The sequence below is a fragment of the Accipiter gentilis genome, chromosome 29 (genome assembly GCF_929443795.1).
Source record: "Accipiter gentilis chromosome 29, bAccGen1.1, whole genome shotgun sequence".
NCBI classification, from domain to species: Eukaryota; Metazoa; Chordata; class Aves; order Accipitriformes; family Accipitridae; genus Astur; species Astur gentilis.
This window is the reverse complement of record NC_064908.1, coordinates 10,288,216-10,306,899: the sequence shown is the minus strand read 5'-3', so window position 1 is coordinate 10,306,899 and position 18,684 is coordinate 10,288,216. Positions and strand designations below refer to the sequence as shown.

At 46.7% G+C, this 18,684-nt stretch overlaps 1 protein-coding gene across 5 annotated transcripts in view; it reads right to left on the bottom strand.

The window, feature by feature from the left end:
- The window catches only part of NSMF (NMDA receptor synaptonuclear signaling and neuronal migration factor), a 48,289-nt gene that overhangs the window by 11,402 nt on the left and 18,203 nt on the right, over positions 1 to 18,684 (bottom strand). The window contains exons 3-9 of one of the 5 annotated variants that reach the window (XM_049832415.1): positions 16,108 to 16,587; positions 11,497 to 11,572; positions 9,286 to 9,291; positions 8,643 to 8,711; positions 4,285 to 4,337; positions 2,149 to 2,238; positions 367 to 488 (exon numbers count right to left, since the gene is read on the bottom strand). In XM_049832415.1, the coding sequence (XP_049688372.1) occupies positions 367 to 488; positions 2,149 to 2,238; positions 4,285 to 4,337; positions 8,643 to 8,711; positions 9,286 to 9,291; positions 11,497 to 11,572; positions 16,108 to 16,587 (896 nt within the window). The remainder of the gene's footprint in view (positions 1 to 366; positions 489 to 2,148; positions 2,239 to 4,284; positions 4,338 to 8,642; positions 8,712 to 9,285; positions 9,292 to 11,496; positions 11,573 to 16,107; positions 16,588 to 18,684) is intronic. The other 4 variants (XM_049832416.1, XM_049832412.1, XM_049832413.1 and 1 more) reach the window with 4 other exon arrangements.

Genomic DNA, 18,684 nt, shown 5'->3' with positions numbered 1-18,684 from the left:
CCAAAGCAAATCAGGCAAGTAATAACAGGAGGGAAGGACTGCTGGGACTGGGGACTCAGGTCTCTGTTGTCAGGGTTATCGAGACTCAGGCTAACTCGATTCAGTGTTAGTGACAGTGCTGCTCTGATTTGGGGATGGGCTACAGGTCCTTCCACTTCTAGTTTTCTTTCAACACATTATCCCCACCAGCAACAAATGCTGAATACCATGTCATGTCTTGGCTGATCTCTGAGTGACCCTCATACACACCTGAAGAGGTACCTATACAAAAGACTTGCCTGTTCCCATGAAGATCCTAAACTGAACAGCTCTGAAAGGACAGACAGAGCCTGAGTAGATAGGGGTAGCTGAGTTGGAAACCCTCACCATTATTTTTGGTGGAATAAAGTCTTCTCCGTCACATGCCATGGCTTCAAGTTCCTTTTCTGCTTCCCAGTTCAAGTCAAAGTCACCATCCAAAGTGCCACAGGAATCCTGAAGGTCATGGCCTGCCAGAACACAGTGTGCATTACAAAGGCAGAACAGCTTGCCTTCCCCACTCAATCTTGTCTGGCAGCTACTTCACAAGAGGTACCACAAGCCGTGAGACTTGTGCCCTCCTTTATTCCACAGAGTGACAGACACCACACTTTGGGGCAAGTGTCTCTAAACAGACAAATACTTAATGAATGAAGAGTGCACACACAGAGCCCGATACCACATATCACATCACTTTTCATCACTCTCACAGTCACCAAGTTTAGCTTTCAAATGCTAATTCACCACAGTCACTCTGTCATTTCAGAAATGGAGAAGGAGACAGAACACAGACAGACTCTCTACACTTTAACATTGCCAAGCTGATAAGCAAAAGTCCAAAGACTTCAAAGCTGGTCTCCTTGTAATAATTACTACTCTGACTACATCTTCTGAGTCATTACAAAGAAACTCTGCCTTGCTGGTCAAACTGATCCTGGCAGAGAAGTTGCAGAGCGTGAGGACAGCTGTAGCAAACACAGTAGTATTGCAACAATATACTTGAGTTTGCTCTCCAGATTGACCTTACCTGTTGGCCTTCAATGCCTCCTGGGGAAAAAAAAACATCTGGAAGGAATATAATTGACCATTAAAGGATAAAAATAGAGATGGTTCCCTGAAGCCAGGGACTGAGGAAAGAGAACAGAGATGCCTTTATTTGTGCCTTTTGGGATGTCCGAGTGTCACTGGGCAGTGCCTGGAGCCTGTCTTTTCCATTCGCCTCTGAGTTAGCTGAGGGAGCGGGGAGGAATCAGACTGCAAAGGAACAATCGGGTCATGTTTTGAACCTGGCCTTTCATACATTTCCCCCTACAACCTCGTACGGTGTCTTCTACAGCTAGGAGGGCTGGAACTTGTGCTTACCTGGTAGGTCAGTTCATTTCACTAGTGACATTCATTTACAACACAACCCATTTCAACGTGGGCAAACTCATATCGACCAAGTCTCTTGCCTACAGGATTTCAATCAAATCTGGGTAAAACAGCCGTTCCCTTTATAAAAAGACAGTGGGAAGATGCTGGCATTTCCTCCTGTGAATTAACACAACAGCATCTCAGTGCCTACAAGTAGAATATCGAAGCGTTTCCGGGGACTCCCAGAGGAATTCCTGGCAGCCCAAACGAAGATCAGATTGCCCCAAGCTATCCTCTGTGCAGCCAGGATGGCCAGGAAATCAAAGCTACATCTCTCGGAGCACTGCAGCTGTGCTCTTGAGCTATTCTAGCCTACGAAAGAGCTCAGAAGGGGCTCTTGCATGGGAAGCCAGGCAGGTTAGCCCCCACTCTGGTGAATGTAGCCTCAGACTGGTGTGCTTCCAGGTAGGTTGTTTTGGTCCCAAGCAAATAAGGGATGATGGAAACAGAGGGCTGCAAGAGAGCTGTACCACCAGGTATCCTTTGGCAACTGCACAGTAACATGAGGTTAGATCCGTTGTTCTCTACAAATAAATATAGGTACACACAGATGAACAGGCGCATATACCTGGAGAGTTATTTGCTCAGATCTCACAAAACTAAAAGGATCACAGGTGGGACAAAAGGGCACAGAGAAGTTACTCCAGTGGGACTCCAGTCAGCACCTCAGCTGGAGGATTTGGCCACAGGAGGAAGCTCAAAGGACTCGGAACTCACTTTCTCGAGAGTCATGGAAGGAATCAGCTTTGATGGGAGTCGGGTCACTCCAGGACCTGCTGAAGCTCCTCTCACGCCGTTCGGCAAATGCTAGGATAAAACCAAAGCACGACATTAACAGACTCCAAAGCCACCTCTGTTGCTGCCAGCAAAACAAAACATCCAGTAGATTTCCACCAAAGCCACGCATCATGGACTCCCCTGTGCTTGTTCTTCCACTTGCCAAATGTGAGTCCCTTCCACACAGCAAACAAGAGTCTATCTTCTAGACAGCAGAAGACTAAGCGCCCACTTTCTGAGCAGGAACATCATGGGGTATGTAACACAGAAAAAGGAGGACACTTGATGGTCTCCTTAAACGCACACAGCTCAAACCTCAATTTAATCAAGGCTATTCTAATGTCCCAGCGTAAATGCTCTGACTCAAAGGCCTCACACAAAGATGTACTCAATAGCTAATGACACATACGTGACCAGAAGGCGGCAGTCGTTCTCCAGTGAGTTCTTCCTTCATGTTCTAGTGACATCCCAATCAGTGCTGGACCAAACAGATGGGGGTAGTCTGGAAAGCTCACACTTTCTAAATTTTGTTGCAAGAGGAAATCCTTCAGTTTTTGCTTGCCTGCACTCTTGTGAGTGCTCCCCCCTTAACCTTTTTTGTTGTTGTTGTTTTCCAAGGGGCATGATATTGTTTGTACCGGCATTTCCTAAGTGGAATCCAGGGAGCTTGGCCCAGCTGACTGCACCACAGGCAAATCCCTGGGAACTGTCAACCACAATGTCTGACTTGGCAAGCCCATGTGAGAGCCATTATGCCTAGATTAACAGCCACTTAGAGCCACTAATACCTATTTCTGGTAGCAGACAGAGCAAGTTTGCTGCAGCATTATCTAGTAACAGCATCTCATGTCAGCAGCACAGGAATTCATCTGCAGTACAAGAGCTGAGAAGCAACCTGTCCACTGCTGCAGTGTGTCCAAGTGTGGGTGTCCAGGGAGACAAATCACATAGTAAGTTCTTCAGGTGATCTCCATCCTCAGCTTTCATTTAAAACCAGGCATTTAACTATTGTGCACATGAAGAAAGCTTTGAAAACATGACCCGAGAGTTACCATAGCAGAGAGGCATGCCTGAACTTCCAGACAGCTCTAGGGGAAGGTGAGCCCTGTTCATTTCAGGCAGTGCTAACTCAGATGCCAATAAAGACACTTTAAAGGGCAATGCTCTTGGCTGTTCGCTTCCCACAGCATATGAGAAAGGAGAGGAGAGGAAAGAATGCAAATTCAACTAAGCAACACTTTGCTGTGGGCAGTCTGTACATGATGCCTGGCCAAGGGGTGGGAAGAACAAGCTGTTTCCTCTTCTGGAGCAATCCTCAGCTCTCAGGAGCCAGTTACACCATTCTCAGACCATTTCACAGCGATAAGGACCTGGCCCAACCAAGTTATGGAGGCATGTTGCCTTCCTCAGGGAAAGGGAACTGCCATTTCCCAGGTCTAAGAGGCGATTCCTTCCCCAGTGCGGCATAACACTCCCCCCTTGCTCCAATCTCTTCCCTGTTCCTCTTCTTTCTCCCTTCTGCTGTCCTCTCAGCTCCCACCAGGCAGCTTTCCCCCAGGTCCTGCTGCAGAGATGATGGTGGGACAGGGGAGGAGAAAAGAGAAAGCCACCAGTCCACATGGCACATAAAGCACCGACTGTCCCCAGGGAGCCACAGCTGGTCCACACCTTCAGTAAGAGGCCAGGCAGCACTCACCAGCTCTCCTGAACTCTCAGCTCTGGTTCTCCTCACAAGCGTTTATGCCAGTGATCACCAAAAACCACATGCACATAGGACAAGAACACTGCAGCTCTCCTTCCACTCCTTGCACTGAGGCCACAGAGATCTCCCATGGCCAAAGCAGAGGGTCCTTGGAAATAGCTTACAGGCTGCTTGCAGACATCCGTGTGTCCTGGAGACTTGCAACAACCTGGCCTTCTTTTTTGTAGGGCAAAATGGTACCAGCAGGTCAAATCCTTTCTCTGCCCCAATGCTAGGTCCTTTCTACCCGCATCTGCACACAACATAGGGTTCCCTGTGTCCCACCATAACAAACCCCAATTCCTCATGGCCACATGTTATAGGTGCTCACTTACTTTGTGCTTTAACCCTTCGGCTCCCCACCATGCGGAGGTGCTTCCGAAAATTCCTGAAAGAAAGGCCAAACACAACATCTGAGAAAGGTAATACAAAGCAAAACCTGGCCCCAGCAGGACTGAAAAAAACAGGGAGGAAAAAAAATAAAATTGAGAAGACAGCATATTTCCTTCTGGCCATTCAAAAGCTGGAGACCAGGTTCCCAGTCTGCACCTATTCAGCGCTGGGGACAGTTATGTTTGTCAAGACTGTGGCTGTTTCTTTGAACTCCCTGCACTGGTGGCATGGGACAAGTGAGGTCCTACATGGCAGTCCTCTTCTCATGGCCTGCTTTCACTTTCCTATGACTAAGGCATACCTGTACTGTAACTTTGCTGAAAACACAGCCACTGCCCATGCTGGCAATGCTCCCTCTTTTCCTGGTAAAGAGCAGTAACTGCTCCCCTCTCTCCTTACTTCCACACACACTTCAGCAGTAAAGTGGGGTGCCCAGGCTCTGCCCTGCTAGGCAGCATGCACACACCATGCTCATGGCTGTGCTCGTTCCCAAACACATTCACAGCAGCTGCTAAAATCCCACCCATGCTGTTAGCAACCATGCAGCCCGTACTGCTCTCCAGGGCAAAGAGCTGGGAAAGACTGACACAGCTTCTTCCTTCTCAGACAGCACTGTTCAGCAAGGCTGACTGTCCTCATGGGCCTGCTCTCCGCTAATGCTGCCTGCCTAATCACATGCTTCCCTGCCCAGGACTCACAGGCAGCGTTCGGTGGGGCTGCAGAGTACGCAGCTCCAGGGTAAAGTCCACCAGAGGGTAAGCCTTGGGGAGCAGCTACACCCCATAGTCAGCTCTGTGTAAAACAGACCGTCCTGGCCACTCCTGAGAGACCATGGCAAAGGCACTCCTCATCCAGCCCCTCCAAGGGCCAGGGACCTGTTTCCCTTAGTTTCTCATCACTCGCCTAGACAGGAACCAAACAGGACAGGAACTAAACAGGACACCGAAGAGACACAGGGAAGAAGCAGCACATGACTATCAAGAAAAGTATCACCTCTCCATGAACCCTACTAAGCCAGGGTGACTTCACTCTGCAGTGCAGGCCCCATGGCCCCCAGGGATGTCAGCGAGCCCATGTACCAGCAGCCTGCACAGAGAGGGGGAGCCTTCCTAGATTCACCTCTGCCCCACCAACATACACCGCAGACATCAAGCAAGAGACTACTGCTGGTGAAATGGGTAAAAAGACAAGTCGTCTGGCTCACACACAGGTTAGTGGGATGAGTAAGGACATGATACAACCATGCAGATGCTTTAGCAAACTAATTGGACTAGAAGACACTTCCAGGACCGACATGAAGTTGTTTAGAGAAAGATCCATCTACTCCTATATAGAGAGATCAACACAAACACAGCCCTCATGGGAGAGTACTTAACCCGTGCCACCTTCTGCACTGTCCCCCACTTTGGCTTTGGATCCCATGTTGTCATCAGGATACAAATTCAGCAGCTCAGGAAGGAAAACTAGCAGCTGGGTAGTGAAGCTTGGGAGCAACATTATTCCATGACAAATTTCCATCTGCACTTGAGCTATTAATGTTATTTTACAAAGATTTATTTTAGCTCTACTTGCATGTGTGAAGATTCACTGCTGTGGATCAGACAACTGCCCCCTTTAGACAAGTAACTAAACCAATTCACTTCACTAACACAAGCTGGACTGGCTCTAGGTACAAAGCCTTCTGGGGTGTGTGATGACTGATAACATGGGCTGTCTTATGGTGCGTTAGATTCAAATCCAAATAAATACAATATTTTAAGGGAACCAGGGTCAGTCTTTACACAGAAAGGTCTTAGACATATGTTGTAACTCATCAGAATGAAAATCTTTATGGTGCATTGTGAGACCAAGATCATACCAGACACTGAGCACCAACATTAATTGCCAAGGCCACTGTTAGATCTTTTGGGCTTTTGGCATTTTGGAGTAAAATCCATTTTTCTGTTAAATGCTCAGTTGTCCTCCCCATAGAGGAGCTTTCTCAGACCCTGGGGGGAGAAGGGAGGGGTAAAGCAGTCTTTGCCATAGAAGAGTGCTGCTCCCAGCTGCCTAGACAGCTTGGTATCTCCCATGAGTGTGGCTTGAGGGCAGCTGTCTAGATACCTCTCCTAAATACTGCTAAGAGCAACTCCAGGTGGAATCCAGCTGCTCAAGGTTAACCATTGCACTAAATGCTCGGAGAATGGACAAAGGCCTTTATTTCCTTAACTCATCTCTTCTAGAAAAAAAAACACTTTGGAAAGGAGGTGCAAGCCTGGGACTGCCTCTTAATGTGGGCATCCTGTGGTCATCTAGATCCTTCTGAGGGCTTTTTTACAGCTGTATTGGCCCTCAGGCCCCTGTGCTTGCATGTTAAGCATGAATGGACTGGCACAGCACCCCTGGGGGAGCCACAATCTGCTCTGTGAGCAGTGGGGCTACATAAACCTGCCCAGTCTTCCGGCCTGGCTCCTGCAATTGCACCCAGAAAAGCCAGTGTTATTTGATTACCTGCAAGATCTCTTCACCCATCGAAATTCAACAAGCATCCCTCAAGTTACAGTGATAAAATCTCCCTATTACTCCCTTTGCTGAACAGTCCTCCTCCTGACAGGCTCCAGCTTGCCATGTGGTCTGCATGACCCTATGCCACCTCCACAGTATGTACCCCAGCCAAAAGGTCTCCAAGACAAAGCAGCCCTACTCCACACACTCTGCAACTCTGCCTGCAGTGGTTCATTTGCACTCTGCAGAGAAGCTTTTTCGTTACCCAGAGGTCAGCGACAGAATTACTGACATACATCAATGCCCTGCAAAACTCCTGACAGCACCTCTCACGTTCTCTTCCGCAGCTCCTCCTTGCAGCAATCACAAGTTTCGGCAAACCACTGGGCATCACTCACTCTCGAGGCAACATCCATTGAGTGCCATGCCAACCAAACCAGCCTCCCTGTGCACCAGACACACAGGGCCAAGCACTGAAGGGGCTGTGCAATAACAACTGAACTTCTGAAACACCTGAGGCCATGAAGGGCTGCACAACAAGCATTCAAACTGTGGTTGGGCTGGGGTCCTCCTCAATCCCTGGAGAAGAGAGCTGAATGCTAAATACCAGCAATCCTTAATGCTGGCCAGGGTCTGCTTGCATGACACAGCCAAAAATCCATCATTGCTATCCTATCTCCTTTCTTATGACAAGGTAAATGCAGATGGGTTCCAACTATACAATTCTGCCTAGACCTTCAGTGTACACAGGAGGTGAAGGGACGTGCTGGCCACTCAACACATTGATGACATGACTCCATCCTCTATCCTGACCACACCGAGGTATATGACTCCTACTCCTGTACTAGCAAGCCACACGAACAAGCCATTTTCTAACAAAGACTTGCCTCTGTCTAACAAATTCTGAGAAATCTCTTTCTTTTTAAAGACACACTGTCTATTTATTTATAGTGTCTTAAGTTTTGGTTCTTATTTCTCTTCATTATGGATGAAAAAACCCACCACCCTTAAGTTGCAAAAAAAAAAAAAAATAAAAAAAAATTCTTCCTGGCAATTTCCCAGTTAAGAAAACCTGATGTTTTTCTCCCGCTTTGTTTTGAACAGTGCTGAAGTCATCATGGCAGTTTTTAACAAATGACACAAATGCTGTGTTGTCCTTCTTAGTAGGCTGCCAAAATATGCGAGCCTTGGCACATTTAAAAAACCAGAACAGTTCTGATTACCACAGTGGCTAAGTGATGTGCCCTGTGAAGCCAGCAGAGGGAAACCAGGGCCCTTCTGCAATAGCCAGATGGGTCCCAATAGCCAGATGGGGAATCAGTCCCCGTTGCCTTTTCTTTTCTTTTTAAAAAAAAAGACTTAAAAAATGGACTTCTGGTCACTAGAGATGTTAATTTTGCCTAGGTCTCAGACTTTTGAGGTGCATTTGAAGATGCAGTAACAGCACAGGAAAAGTATTCAGCTAACCTCAAACAAATTCCAAGTATTTGGGAGAGGGCTGGGGAAATTGCATCTTTAATTTTTTTTTTATATATATATTATATATTTTTCTGCCTGAGACACAGATCCTGTATATTATATTTGGAAGCTTAAAAGAAACTTGACAGTGTTCCTTTAAGAAGATGGAGATCAGTGATCTTGAGCACTGCAGCATCATTCACCTCCACATTTCCAACACAGCCACTGCTAGTGTCCCTACGAACACCAACACAGACAGGGACAACCACGTTCAACGTCATCAAGCGTCAATAATGACACCCGAAGGGCCCATGCAACACCAGGCAAGGTTACAGCTATGGGAGAAAACGGGCCCTACCTCTGTATAACAGCTGCAGAATCATTCTCTCGTTTCCGTCTCTTCCTCTCTGCGTAGCCCCTGAATGCCCTGGGAAACCATTTTAAGCCATTAACCAACTACACAGCTTTGAACTGGAGAGGACACGAAACACAGACAGGAAAGCTCTCACCAGACAACAGAGAGAGATTAGGCTGACTGAGGAAGTCAGCCAGCCTTGCAGGACTGCATGTGAGTCAGAGGCCAGGCAAAAGACTCACCAAACCAAAGGTCCTCACTCCCTAGGGTAGGTGGCTGGACAAGCAGTTGTTCCTAAAGCAAACATGAGTGGCCAGAGCACAGCCCAAAGAACGGAGGCGAGCAGCCATCATCCCTGCTACGGAGGAATAGACCTAGGAGACTGCAGACACAAAACCTCTGTACACCAGGATCAAGAGGGACAAAAGCATGCTAGCAACTGTAGTCTCCATTTCAAAGATGAGGATGGTTGCAGTGTGATCCATGTAGGCCTACGAAGTGTAGCCATCTAACCTCTTGCCAGCTAACAAACAACCCTAGCATAGGGAAAGCACAAGTGAATATCATGGACAGGAGAGGAGAGAAGAGGAGAGTTTATCCAGGACACCAACAGACAAGGAAATAAAAAAACAAAGATTATACTTACGAGATGCTAGAGATTCCAGGAGATGCAGGGAAAAAGAAAGAAAAGATGAATTCATTAGTGCTCAACGCTGGCCAGTGTTCTGAGGGAATTCTCACTCCAGAAGGAATATTTCTTTTTAGGTGGAAGGAAATTGCTTTTTAAATTAAACATTTCTTAGTGGTGAGACTCCTATCTGACCAAACTAAATACTCCCTGGGGCAGCACTCATATGTGGCTTGGATGCAAATTAAGCTCCATGTAGACCCAGAGAACATGCAGATGCACAACTGGCAGCTGAACGTGCCCTGTCAGGCTACAATGGGAGCTCAGCATCATGGGCTTCTAGAGCAGGGAGACCTTCTCCCACAGTGACAAGGACTTGTGAAGTCAGCTCATGCTGTCTGGTCTATGAAGGAAGCAAGCACAGTGGGCTGAAAACGCTAGAGCAGAGACCAGGAGGACAGGGGCACATGGGGGAGCCACCCCAGCCAGCTTTAGGGAGGTCCCCTGAACTTTTGGAGATGTTTCTATGCAATTTCTCGAGGCAGCACAGATTCTCCAGAAACATTAACCAAGGAGCTATGTTAACCAGGGGAGCTGTGCTCCTCAAGGGTTTCCTTAGGGCACTGTTCCCCAAACCAACCTCGCTTTGGCCTTCAAGCCCTGTAAGCCCTGCCACAGGCCATCATACTGCAACAAACCTTGTGGTGAGAAAAGATGGCTTCAGATAGCAAAGGATATGCCGAAAGGCAAAGCAAATGTGCTGATTTTGTGCATGGTTTGATGTATCAGGTCAGAACTGTAAAATACCATTCACTGTTACCAGCCAATGTTTTTAAAGAGCAAAGCAAGTATCTGTCAAATTGCCCTTGGGCTGCCCATACACCCTGTCAGCCTGGTGCCCAGGAGCGTTAACCAGCTGGGATGCCACCAGATTTACAATCCTTGAAAAGGAGGCAGGGGGACATAGGGAGTCAAGTAAGAGAAGCGGCACTAGGACAACACAGAGAGAGCAGAAGCCCATGGAGGCTCCTCACTTCCACTGTCAGGGTGGGATTAGCACCCCACCACCATGCATCAGATTCTGCAGACTGGCACCAGGCAAATGCCTCCCCAGTGCTGTTCCCCATGCCAGGAGGGTGGGTCACACCTCCAGCCGAGCTGGAGGGGAAGGGCATGAAGATAAGCATTTTTTTTCTGGGGGATGCAGATCCTTTCCAACATCTCAGCAGCAAACCCTCTCCCCAACAGCGGATCCAGCCCTCCCTGCATCAGTTCCTACAGGTCTGATCCGGTCTGGGTTATGCCAAGATCGACAGTCAGCCTCTTTTCGGGATTTGGGAAGGGAAAGGTACGAGGGAAAGAAGAAACAGCAGAGAAACAGATTACAAAAATGGACACCAGATTAGACAAGGAGAAATAAAGAGAGCAGTAGAGCTGAGGGTGACACAGACATTGGAAGAAGGACACAGGAAAAAGGTGACAAGGCTGGAGAAGGGCCTTAGAAGGCGGAACAGTGTCTCATTTCCCTCATTGCTTGCCTTGGCTTTCCAGACAGGTAGGAAATACTTGATCGGAAATACAGCATTTCCTGACAAGCTGGGTACAATCTGAAAATGACGCTTCCCTTATTCTCTTCAGTCCTTTGAGAACTGCCTCCTCCCAACATACAGCAACCAGAGGCACCAAAACCTGTGTGGAGTGTGGAAGGAAAGACTGTTCCTAACTCAGATCTGTTCACACTTTGCAGAGACTTTACTGACACCTTCTTCAAATGACCAGACCAGCACAGAAGCTGTAGGGCTACATCTCATCCTATAGAGACACACTCCTCTGGAGTGATAGATGCAGGGCAAGCCTAGAATAATAGTCCCTCAGGGCAGTGGCAGCAGAAGCAAGTGGTGGAGGGTCCCAGCTGGTGGTCCCACAGGATCCTCGCTCTGCAGAGGCAGCCAGGGACAGGGCACAGTATCACAGAGAAAATAAGGGAAGCAGAGAAGAGCTGGGTAGCCCAAGGAGTAAAAGAAGGTAAAACCAAACAAGTCAGAGTAGTAGGAAAGAGAACTCATAAGTGCAAAAGAGTTATTAATACGAGACAAGGTTCTCTATCTCTCAGCCCCAGACTGCAGTGCCAAACATACAACTCAATTGCTCCAGGCTCTCAGATATAGCTTTGAGTGGGCCGCAAACTTTAAGATACACAACGAAAGCTACAGCAGTAGTTTCACTTACGCTTGCATAGTTGTAGTAGCAGTTTGAAAACTGAAGAGGTTCTCTTTTGGGAACCAGGTTCGTATGGGGACATCATCTGGAAGAGAGAGAGCAAAACCTGAGAATCCAGTGGGCAGAGACATCGTTCAGCTTTCCAAGCTCTTGCAGTACTTTTCTTCAGCATCCTGCCCTGTACTAAACAGGAGAGTCTCATCCTCCTTATATATATGCACTCTACCACCAAGTGTTTTGTAAATTTATGCTAAGCCTGTCTATCAGGCTGCTAAATGAAGAACGAAAGCCCTATCCTCAGTGTAGAAGATTAGAATAATCCAGGAATTACAGAAGAGACATTCAAACAAGAAAAAAAAATGGGGAAAGAAACATTTTTTATTAAAAGCGTTTTCCAGCCTCTGCCTTTTCCTTAGTACCATTGATTTGAAATGTCCCATTCATCCAGTTCTTTGACACTCCTGTGGAAGACAAAAAGCACTCACCTTCCTCTCTGCAGAACTGTAAGCCTGAGAAATACTCTCTTTTTCCACCATTGAAGTTTCACTAAACCCCTCACACACCTGCTCCTGATGACCTGGCCTTCATCAGTTTTTCTGGTTTTAGAAGTCAAACTGCACATCAGCTATACAATCTGCATATTAAGACTGTGCTTATTTGGTCCCCTACATTTGTAAACTGCCCTGCCTGAACCAACGAGGATTATTTCCTAATGCTGTTGCATTAGGACACCGCATCATCTTCATGTAATGACCACTAAGACAAAAAGCAGGCAGCAAAATAAGTCACTAATTATGTGTGTGGGATGGTGGTGACCAGAAGGGGGAATCTGACCAAGCAGCAGCTCCTACTGAGAACTCTCAGGCTGAATTTGGTCAGGCAGGGAATCAGAAGTGTATTAAAATCCACAGACACAAGATGTGCAAGATCTGAGTGGATTGGATCCCTGTGATTTGGGGCTACCTGATTTTTCACCTTGCTTCACTTCCAGTTTGTGGCTTCCTTGCTTAATGCCTTGCCACATGTTGCTGATCATGTGTCTTGCTTTACTCATTCAAGTTTTAAGATCATTAGCAACTATGGTATCTTAGACATTAATATTCTGGCATTGTCAAGAGTATTTTTTTATTCACTTTCATTGGCCAAAACCCAATCAAACCCTGCATGCATACTGCAGACATAATTACTACAGAGCAGATATCTTACCAAATGTTCTGTACAGATTATTATCTACTACAGACTGATCCTGCTGTTTCCTGAAAGTACATAAAGTGGCTGCAATTACAGATGCAAAAAATGCTAAATACAACTGGGAAAGCTTCCTTTGAAGTGAAGCTTCCAAGAAATCATATAGAAAGCTGTAACAGACACTCCTTCTCAGCTAGCAGTTTAGGTCAAGCCTTCTATAAAGGCACCCTAAGGAAATACATATGTTAAATGGAAACTGCATTCTAGTATGCTAAATACTTATTATGAAGTTCCTATGTCTGCTTTCCTCCAAAAAACAGATAGAGAAGAAATGCAAAACAGCTCAAACTGTAAATGAATTACTTGTTTGAAGTCTCGAACCCACAAATGTGGTAAAGGAGGAGAACTCATACAAATTCCTTTTTAGCCAACAATTCTGTACAGACTTGTCAGGGACTATGCATCTCAAAAGACTGACAATCTCTTAATATATTTTACAGCTTTTAAGCCACTAGCTTTGATTCAAAGCAGAGCTTATGAACAACAGCTAATACCCTTATGAGGTTTTGCCTGGACAATGGCTGGAAGCCTCCCCTCCTTTTCTGATAAACAGGAGTCAACACAGGAAAGATATCACTCCCCTACCCATAGCACTCAATGGAGAATAAAGGATTTGTGACCCTTCAGAGGGGCCTCTTTACCAACCAGAGGTAGAAGAGTAGCAGAGAAGCACACAGCTGGGGACTAGGGAGCACAGCTCAGAACCAGAGCTATCCAGCTAATTAAAATTCAGATTATAAGTATGGATGTTTTGTTTCCAGGAGCAAGTAGCTTGCTCCTTTTTGGCCAGGCAGATCACCTTTCTTGGTACCATCAACTGTGATGAAATAGTCAAGGAACCATGGGCCTGGGTAAGATTGAAGGAACACCACCACATTTTGCATCTCCAGCCTCTTGCCAGGCTGCATGAAAATCTCAGCACCTCTGCCCATGAGTGGATGTGTTTGTATCAGATGCTGGGAGCAGCACAGGAGAAAACAGCTTGTGCTTCTCTGGAATGGTGTTAGGCATCATAAACTCAGCATAAAAATCCATATTAAACTATGCCAATCTGGCCTAACTGCCATGAGTGTTGGTTTGCACCAATAATGTATCATGTAAATCCAGAGAAAGCAGCACTGTAAAGTGAACCTCTGGGGAAATTAGTGCCTCTCTCGTCTCCATTCATCTCTGCTCCATTTTCTCTGCTAGCCATGCATGAAGGACATTCCAAGAAATACCTCTTGCAACCTGTGACAGTTGTGCCATTCAATTCTTGTTTTTTATCTGAGTAACAATGCTTGGATAGAGAGTGCAAACGAGACCAAGTTGAGAAAACTTTCATTCCATGATGCCAGCGCTATGATGGGATTTGGTCTTAGAGGCACAGTGCTGCCTGTGCAGCCACACGTGCAAGCACTCAGAAGCTTGAGGCAAGCACCGAGGGTAGCTGCTGCCTGCTTGTATGAAACATGAAATACTCATGGAGGCATCTGCAGGTTCAGTGCTGTCCGCTTTGTTCCCACTTAAGTAACTATTCCCATATATTTTTAGAAAGGCAAATCTCCATTTCACACTGATAACTGGCCCTAACAGAAACGCTGCCTAGTTGAAAACAGATATTATAAATCCCAAGGCCCAGAAACGGAACATGGCATCCCTCTATAGCATTTGCTAGGACATGTTTTCCAGCAGAGGTGTTTAGCTCCAGCTATGAGGAGTTAAACTCTTCCATTAGTGATCTGGAACTTTCCTTTGGTTCTGTATCAAGTAACCTGCTTCAGTCCCACAGTGCATAGTACAATTTTTATTTGTTCAGGAAAGTTTTCAACATAAATCCATCAGCACTAGAACAGGAAATCTTCACTTTCTTAATTCAGTACGCATCACGAGGCTGCAACCGGATTCAACTCGGCACCCTGATCTCCAGAAGACCAAGCCCCTGGGGTTGTGATCTCCTTTCCTGAAACGGCTTTCTTTTTCTATCCTCACACAAGCTTTCTGGCTGTGCTGTCATACGCACAGCCATCTTTTAACAGCTAAAACACATGTGATCATAAAACCATAAAAGGTTTCCATACAGGAAAACTCTTCTCACTCCTTTTCTTGCACTTAGGCAATAAATATAATAAAGTCTAAACTTGCACATGTAGTGAAGCCCAAAAATCACAGGGAACAAACAGAGGAACAATGCTTAAAAACTACACACAGGAGTTAGTGGGACTGTAGGTGTTCTGCACATTTGATAATCAGTTCTTTTTTTAGTATTATTATTCAGTATTAGGCCATGTATTAATATAGTCACATAATTTCAAGCATCTAAGTATGAAAATATGGTCCAGAACCCAAACTTTCAGTGATTTTACCTGCAGTAAATATCACTATGATATTTACTAGGAAACTATGAACCCATGAAAGATGTACACTTTGATCTCCACAGTCCTTAATCTCTTTCCAAGGAGAAAACCTTGACCTTTCTTGGCTGGACACTCCACTCTAAAAGCCTTGATGTGTGTTTACAAATAAAAAAAAAAAAAAAAAAAAATCAGACAAATTAGGTCAGACTCTTTGCCAGCCATATACAGAGCTGACAGGCAAAGATCGACTGCTTCCTAGCTTATAATTCAAAGCACATAGATTGTGACATATATTTGATTAATGATTAAGTTTTTAAAGACAGTCAGGGATTTTTTTTCATGCAGTTGAATAAATTACAAGCCCTGTTCCCAGAGAACACTGAACAAATGGATAGTGAGTGGGGAAGAAAGTCCAATATTGTATTATTTGCTAGTATTTATTGAAAGCCCATGAGGTGGCACTACTAGAGGGACCCTGCTAAACTGCTTCCAGCCATGCAGATGAGATTTTGGGGACACACCGAAGTACAGAAGACCATACCTGAGCTGAGCTGAGGCTCCTGCTAAGCACCCTGGCACATTCAGCCCCAGAATGAGGCAGAGGAGAGAGGGTCCTCCTCTGAACTGCCTCCTGGACGAGTATAAATGTAGGTGCTTTGACACAATCCCTCCTCTCTTGCTCTTCCTTCAACAGAAAGGGAGCCCACAGAGACCACCCTCACTAAGCCACATGAAGCTGTCACGAAAACCATCCAGGTCATCTGCTGCTTACAAGCTAGAAGCAGACACAATGGAGCTTGGATGAGCTGGCCTCAAACTGAGCTTAGCTTATTTCAAACTCCTCCTTTGACAATTCCTTTCCACGAATGCTGGTGCAAGGTACCAGTAAGGTGCTGCAGGAGAAACACTACAGGGCCCAACTTGAGGCACATGGCAATGAAATCTCCATGCTGGGATGAGACGGGTGTCACCCTTCACCTCTGTCTCCATGAGTCCCTTTGTGTCCTCCCAGCACCCAGCATTCACCCTTACTTACCAGACACTCGATCAACACTATACATCCTCTCCAGCCTTTTTCTGTGCCACCCAGTCTCACTGGATTGCTGCTGCTCCAGGTCAAAGGAATGCTGGGAAGGGGCAGCCAGCCGGGTGCAGTTTGGGCACTCCTTGGAGCCCTGCCGGCTGCCTGGCCAGCCCTTGCAATGCCTGCTAACACCGTGAGAGCTGCCAGCACTGTGCACTTGGTGGACATGGTGGCATTCCTCTTGGGCAGCCCCCTTCATCACCACCAGTTCCATACTTTCATTCTCATGGTCCGACAGCATCGGCCTCTCGCCAGAGATTGTGTAGACTCGTGGCTTCGGTCCCTCGCTTGGCATCTTCTCTGTCTGCTCCTCAGAGAAGCTCCTCTCAAACTTGCCGTCTGAGATGACGGAGAGCCTGCGCTTGTTCTGTGCTGCCTGCTGCATCTCAGGGGAGTCCTCCTGTCCAATGTAGGAGTCTGCTAACAGGTGATCTGAAACAAATGGCACACTTTTCTTAAAACCAAAGCACCCCAAACACTGACAAATTCAGGAGGCTCTTTGTTACTGTTGCAGAAAGGGGAAGGGGGAAAGATATATGGTAGGTTACGCCAGGAATCTTTTCAGATCAGCATGTGCCCATAGCCTTCTAAATCTCCAGAGCTGGTACTGAAATCAGAGACATTTCTCACAAATACACCCAATATTTTAAGCATGCGTGGCCACCAAAAAAGGCTAGAAACAAATGCAGGTCTCATTGCACAGCTTGAAAATGGTTATGTACAAAACAGCCCCTGTTCAGCTGCGCAGCCCTGTCTGCTTCAGCAGGTTTAGCCACACAAGGGCTACCAAGCTGGTGAAAGTTTGCAGAGCAAGGACCAGCACCAACTTCTCTAAGAAGCGACAACCTCTGAGTGTTTTGTGCACCGAGTTATTATTTTTTTAGAACTAAAGGAAAGGGGCAAACCACCAGGGTTTGGTCCGTCGTGTCGTCGTCCCCCCCAATTTTCTGCCAGTTGGTTTGACGTGAAAGAAAGACAAAAAGATTTCAGCCGACAGCTGCAACACAGCGTTCCACTCTCTGCAGCACCCCTGGTTAGCAGGCCTCATCGTGTGTGCAGATGGTGACAGCACAGCCTGCGGAAGCTGTCCTGAAGGAAAATACAGCCGCTGCCTTTGTAGGGAAGGAAGATCGAAAGGAGAGAGGCCCATGAGTGCAACTATCTTTGGAGCCCACACACTGGATGAAGTGCCAGGAAATCTCAGCATTTCCATGGCAATTCCATGCATGAACCCAACAGTAGCTCCCACCCACCTGCTAATCCTTTTTTCAAGTGGCTGTTAATTACCTCTTACACTTCCCTTCAGATGGGAAGCAGCTAGGGGACTGTTAAAAAGGCTCAGCAGGGAATGCATTATTCATGTGACTACTACCCCAGAAAAAATAAAATCATTAGTGTCCAGCACAGACAGCAGCCTTTTAAACAGAGGCAGAAAGCAAACCCAAGCCTTTACTTCATTAGATATTTAACAAACATCTTTCCTTTAGCCACTGAGTCATGAACTGGAAGAACTTGGCAAGAATGTGAGGCTTGGCTACCTTGTAGCTGGCCATGAAGGGATGAAGGAGGAAGAGACCTATCTCAGGACATCTCAACAAGATGTTGTATGTGTGCAACATGGACCTTTTACTGCTGCCACATTCTGCCTCCTATGAAGTGCTCTTGTGCCACTCTGAAAAGAGCCCTCCCAAGCTGAGGACGTACACTTGCACCTTTTGAATCCAAAGCCCACCCTGGACTGTGCTTATGTTGCCCAGGGCCTCTCCCCCTGCTCCAAGACTGAACTGAATTGAGTGGGTACTGATATAGCGTGTCACCCTTAGATCATTTTTCTGCTTGAGATACAGCTTCTTCCAGCACCACTAGGAGATAAATACATCTCTGGCCACTCTGCTCAAGAACTGACTGTCAGGACCATTTAGGGTGACACAAGTCAAGTTCGTTTCGTTTGCCTCCTAGTGAGGCCTCACAATCTCTGGATACTGTAGCTGGCAGCTGTGTGACTCCTTGAGCTGACCAGGAGGAGCTGCCTGTAGGAGTCCTAAAGAAAGAGCTATGCCTCTTGAATCTACAGCTGATGCTGTCTTTCCAGACTTCACATGAAGTCCAAAACACGTGCCTAGGTGTAGTGAGGAGTCATGCACCTCACTGATACTGTCCAGGTAAAATATGAAAGGCAGGCAGTGGTCTAGTTCACCCACAGTCTCCTGCACAGAGACAACGTGGACATGTGCACCTCTTCCAGGAGGAAAGCCTGATGGACAACACCAGCCATCACCAGAACAATTACAAGCAATTCAAGTGGAAGAAGCTGCTCCACCAGCTGTCATTCAGCAGCTTGTCCCCCAAGTCCCACCAGCTGCAGGATACAGTGTCATGGACTACCCAGTGCAAAAACTGTTCACAGGCTCCAAAGTCTCTCCAACCACTTGTCACCCCTCAGGAGGCAGCAGGCCACCACATTTGCTTTCCAGCAACTCAGACTCTCTCCAGTTCCAAGACTAACTGTGCTCTAGAGTAGGCATGTCT